The following is a 5,914-nucleotide window of genomic DNA, read 5'->3' on the forward strand; positions in this document are numbered from 1 at the left end:
CAATAAGGCATTATCAGCATTGCTCAAACCCCCTACTCCATAGCTCAATTCCCTTCAAAAACCTCAACCTTTTCTCAGCTCACAGCCTTTGGTGGACACAGTACCCCTGTCTCCTGGAGTATTGATCATCAATAAAATGCTCTTGGTTTTTATCTCATCTTGTTATCAAGTAATTGGCTCTCCTTGAGGTAGCTAAGAAGCGCACTTGGCCAGTTATACCCTTGTGGTAGTTATGTTTGTGTGCCAACTTGGCTGGGCCTGGTTGAGTGGCTGGGCAGCTGGTGGTAGTTATTCCCCATGATACTGGTAATCAGCTCCACGGTGGGATCTACCACAAGCAGCTGAGTAGCTGCCTTTGGGAATGTGGCCTGCTTCCTGTATTTAAGGAGAAGCTTTGGGAATGGTCTTGAGCCTATGGCATGCTTGGACCCTGTATGTAGCCGTGTCATTGCTCAGCAGCCTGCTATGCTCTGCCGACCTTGGGACTTACAATGGACTTAAGTTAATGGCCTGCCATGTGGTTTGGTAACATCGGGACTGTGCGTTTTTACTTGTCAACCTTGGGGCTTCTCAGCCTCAGCAGCCAGCAGCTGTCTGAGTGAAGTAATGCCTCTAGCTCCCATGGGCCGGGAGCAGGAGGCGGAGCTGGGCCCCAAGGCTGAGGGGCTTCCACCCAGCCTCTAGAGCCTGGCACTTTGACTTGGACTCAAAACCTCCAAATTGTAAGAATAAACTCCTGTTTGTTAAGGCCATCCCATTTGTGGTATATTTCTTGTCAGAGAAGCACTAGGTAATCAGAACAACACTCCAACCTGAGAGGCTCATCTTTCTGCACTATATAAGATAATGTTCCACCACTATTCATTTCATAAAGTTTTCCAGTAATATATCAGGAAATGTTTCACTGCTATTCAGTAACCAGTTTTTTCAAAAGTGGATGGCCTTGTCCTTTTTCCTAGTCTAGAAACTCAACTGAAATCTATCCATCATGGGTGACCCTGATGTTATTGAAATACAGTTGGTATAGCGTCCACCATCACCACAACACCCAAACTACCACAGTATAACAAACTGACAGAGGAGTGGTAGCTGTGTCTACTGTTGTTATGTGCCGTTGAGTCGGACCCAACTCATAGCGACCCCTCCTTGGGTTTCCAAGGCAGTATCACTACGAAAGTAGATTGCCCAACCTTCCTTCCGAGGAGTGGCTGGTGGGTTTGAACCACCAGCCTTCTGGTTAGCAGTCAAGTGCCTTAGGCACTACATCACCAGAGCTCCCCTGTGTCTACTAGTCCTTTGTAAATCTGTAACTAAGGTAAGGAAGCAGACATCAAATGTGACAGAAAATTTAACCCCTGAATGAACACTTTATTAAACAACTCTCAGGATATAATAGATAAACTTACTTATGATGTTTAAGTTTGTAGCTTTTATCATGTTTTCTCTCCTCTCTCTACCTGCCTGTGAGCACAAATCCTTTTAAATCGTTAGGTTCTCCCTGCAATTTGAGCATTTTAACACCTAGCATGGATGTCTGTAAATGTCTCCCCATTTCAAAATGATTCTATTCCCTCAATATTTTTTTTTTCTTTTCATTTCTAGTGGAGTGTGAGTGTTGTTTTCCACTAAGATAAATCTTTGCAAACCCCTCTGTGACAATTGTTAACCATATAATTGTTAACCATAAACTAGCTCAGAGTTTAATACAAAAAAAAAGTAACTTTGGGTAATTTCTTTTGCTTCCTGAGAGATGAAACACCTTTTATCGTTTTAAAACTTACAGATTACACTTAAAGATTTGTGCAAATGAATGGAAGAAAGGCTAGGAAGGCTAGAAATCATTTAGTAACCTGGTATCAGTCATTCTGATAGGGGAGAGGGAAGTTCAAGCAATCCCATTAAGATTAGCCATTGGTTGATTTTCTCTTCTTGTCCCTCTTCTTCTTGTAACAAGCCTAGACTGAGTCAGTTGTTTTTGTTTGTTTCGGTGGTTTTTAGAATCAGAATGGTTCCCCCATATGCACACAGAGTAACTGCTCAGAGTAAACCTTATATTTCCATTTCTTTCAGTTTTTTAACATTGATTATTTTTTAACATTTCTAAGTACCTTTGGAAAGTGCAATAAATACTTATCAAATGGAATTGAAGAGGGTGTTTTCCATCACAATGGAGCTGAGCACTAAAAATATGTATATGGGTAGATGGGCACAAAAATGCAGATAAAGTTAAAAATGATTATTAAAAATGATATTTCAGTTTGACTTTGAAGATGTAGGTGTTTTTCTTTCTTTTTTAAAGCAGGTGTTGATTATAAAGCATTGAAGAAACAAAGTACAAAGAACTTTTTTCTTACAGTAAGGTTTTAAAAGACCTAGAGGGATGCAGGACAGAGTTGTATGTTGATTGAAAAAAAAAAAAAAAAAAACCCTGCCATCTGTTGCCTTCAAGGCATATTGAGGGCATTTGTGGAATGTGTGGGGTTTTCTTTCCTAAGAGATTCCAAGTTCTAGTTGTAGCTGCTCCAGACCTTATGATTCCCTGGGTTCACCTTCCATCCAAATGCCTAGAATGCTGCCAGATGAAATAGGCATCTGAGCACAGTTGTTAGATTGTAATTTCTAACAACGAAATGCATGCAGCTTAAAAATATCTGCTAACATGAAGGTTCTTACCTTTCAAGTCTCCTGATATCACAAACTGAATAGCAGTTTTGCCTCACCTCCTTTTCCAAAGAGGTAGCCAGAGTTGATGTATCCATTTCCTGTTGGTTTTTGCATAAAGGAGGGTGATCTCCAGGACAGGTCGAGTAAGAGACCCAAGGTCTCTCCAGGGGAGTCTCTTGGTCCCAGTGTGCCTCTCTGGTGGTCTTTTGGAAGGACTCTGGCATGAGACACAGGCCTTCCCCTGTATCTAGTGAGGCACCTTCTCTCACATTGCCTTCCTGATCTAGGCTGGGGCTCAGCTCCAAGTCAGTGTCTGTTGACCTGGTTAATTCCTGGAATACTGGTGTCTGTTAAAAGAAATGCAAAAGATTACTAGAACCATGGCACACCCTGAGCAAAATCTAAAACTAGCATCTTTAAAAAATAAAAAGGTTTTTTTTTTTTTTTTTTTCTTTTTCATGTGATAAATAAGTGAGAGCCAGGACAAGGACAAATATATGCACAACCATGTTCATAATTTAGATGATGCTATTCATAATGGAAAAAAGGCACTATTAGAATGGCAAAAAGATAGAAACAACCTGGGTGCCCAGCAACAGAAGAATGGATAAGCAAACTATAGTACATACACACAATGGAATACTATGCAACACTAAAGAATAATGTAAAATCTACAAAACACCAGATAACGTAGATGAACTTGGAAGCCATTATACTGAGTGAAATAAGTCAATCACCGAAGGATAAATATTGTATTAGTACATTATTGTAAAAAGTCAAGGAAACGTTTATATATGGGAGGAAACTCTTTGTTGGTTACCAGGGGCGAGAGGGGAGTGAAGGAAACACTGCAAAAATAAATAATAAATAAATCTCACTGCCATTGAGTGGATTACAACTCATAGTGATCCTTTAGGACAGTGTAGAACTGCCCCTAGGGTTTCCAAGGCTGTAAATATTTATGGAAGAAGTCTCATATTTCTTCAACAGAGCAGCTGATAGGTTCAAACCACCAATCTTTTGGTTAGCAGCTCATTGCTTTAACCACTACAGTACCACTGGAGCTCCTTTGATAATCTCACTCTACTCACAGCCATTGAGTTGATTCCAACTCATAGCGACCCCCTTTGAGTTTCCAAGGCAGTAATTTTTTCCAGAATCAGATTGACCAGTCTTCCTTCTGTAGAGTGGCTGCTGGGTTAGAACCTCCAACTTCTGGCTAGCAGTCAAATGACTTAGGCACTATACTATCAGAGCTCCATAACCAAAAAAACAAACTCACTGCCATTGAATTGATTCTGACTCGTTGTGACCCCATTGGTCTTCCAAGGTTGTAAATTGTTACGGAAGCAGACTGCCTCATCTTTGAATTGCAAAGCAGTTCGTGGGTTCAAACCACTGAACTTTTGGTTAGCAGCCAAATGCCAAATGCCCTAACCACTACACTACCAGAACTCCTTTTGATAGTAGATAATAGATCAAAATTTAGAGATGGGTTCTGCAGCCAATATGCCTCCACTTGAATCCCACCTCCTTCACATTCTCCCACTGGGATCTGAGTCCACTTGCTTAGCCATCTCTAAGTCTGGGGACACTACAAGCTCTCAGTAAAGGTGAACATAATTTTGTTTATGAAATATGCTTGGAATTTTAGAAAAATATAAAAACACAAGTAATAATGACTCTTTATCCCACTTTTCAATAAGAATGTTTTTTTTTCCTCTAAGAATCTTTGTCTTCATCTGTCACCCAAAATGGCTCATTCTTCACAGGCTCACTGCCCTACCATCATGATGCCCTTTCTGGATTTCCTCCTCACATCATCAAACATTAGTTGAGTTGCCTAAATGGAGAAAACGTAACTAAACTAGGCCCAAAATGGAGTCCCTTGTGCTGAGCCCCATGTTAGCAAACCAAAACCTAAGTTTCATTTCATCCAAGTTAATCAATTGACTCTCCCAGAAATATAAACTTAAGCTAGCTAATCAGGACTATCTTCCCTTACAAAAGCTTTTCCACCTGTACCAATCTTCAGAACTCTGATCTGACTTTCAGACCACATATTCTCTGGTTCATTAACTGTACAATAAAACTCATGAGTTCATACACAAATTTCAGTTTGTGAAAATTTTCTTTTTAATGATAGCTTATGTATTCATTGAGCCTTTTCAGATCCAATTTTGATGACCCTCCATAACCAGCTAGCCTCTCAGCATTCTGGGTTTCAGTAGAAAACTATGACTTGTCTATAGCACAACATTCTGAATTATCTGCTCATCGATGGCTGTATTCATTGTCTTTGAGCTCTTTTACAACTCTGTATAAATAAATATGTTATTCTTTGAATTGTCTTTTAAACCATTTGAAACATCTACCTGGATTCCCTATCAAATGAGTTAAATAAAATCTTTAACATATATTCATTTTCTATTACTGTGAGAGAAATGATTTTACCTTTTCTCAAAAATTATCTTTTAACATTTCTATCCCACAACCTACATCACCACTGTAATAGAGCACATGGATATTTGAGCCAAGCAGAGATGGGCTTATACCCTTGCCCTCACTTATAACACAGAACTTTTACTTCTGCACCCCTACTCCAGACCAGTGGTCTCATCTTTCTTACTGTACACACATCACCATGAAAGGAATATGCACTCCTAAAACACACACCATTACTTAATTATAAATTATAAGCACTTACTACTGTACTGATAAACTCTGTGTATTATAAACAATATCCTGAAAATGGAAGTTCAAAAGGAATGAGATAAAAAATAAATAGAAAGTGCAGTTATATGCACTTCCAAAATCTCCTTTATAAATATTCTTCTCCTCCAAGTTCACCATATCCAGTCCTCCCTTTCTAACAATCCTTCACAATCTTCACAATGCCCGTAGATAGTTTCTGATGCTTTTTCACAATCACCACCCACAAATGTCCTCACTTTCCTTTTTCATGGACTTAGATTCCATGGTTCTGCCCAATAGCCACTGTCTCACAAAGAAAGTAAACTCTAAACTTCTCATCCCTCCATCATATGTTACAGGTAGGTATTTTAATTCCAGTTCTGGTGAAGCTATGTGCATACTTCACCCCTGCTTTTCAGTTGCTGACTAGATTTACTTCAAAAGATGGATGCAATCCAACACTCATTCATGATCAAAACTCTCAGCAAAATAGGAATAGAAGGGACATTCCTAAACATAATAAAGGGCATTTATGCAAAACAAACAGCCAACATTA

At 39.4% G+C, this 5,914-nt stretch overlaps 1 protein-coding gene across 1 annotated transcript in view; it reads right to left on the reverse strand.

Annotated features, from left to right (window-relative positions):
• Positions 1 to 2,669: 2,669 nt before the first annotated feature.
• FRMPD2 (FERM and PDZ domain containing 2) overlaps positions 2,670 to 5,914 on the reverse strand; it is a 221,629-nt gene continuing 218,384 nt past the window's right edge. Inside the window, exon 28 of the mRNA XM_007938683.2 lies at positions 2,670 to 3,011. Within this exon, the coding sequence (XP_007936874.2) occupies positions 2,670 to 3,011 (342 nt within the window). The remainder of the gene's footprint in view (positions 3,012 to 5,914) is intronic.

The sequence above is a fragment of the Orycteropus afer genome, unplaced genomic scaffold, assembly GCF_000298275.1.
Source record: "Orycteropus afer afer isolate SDZICR_OR568_19922 unplaced genomic scaffold, OryAfe1.0 scaffold00052, whole genome shotgun sequence".
Taxonomy (NCBI): Eukaryota; Metazoa; Chordata; class Mammalia; order Tubulidentata; family Orycteropodidae; genus Orycteropus; species Orycteropus afer.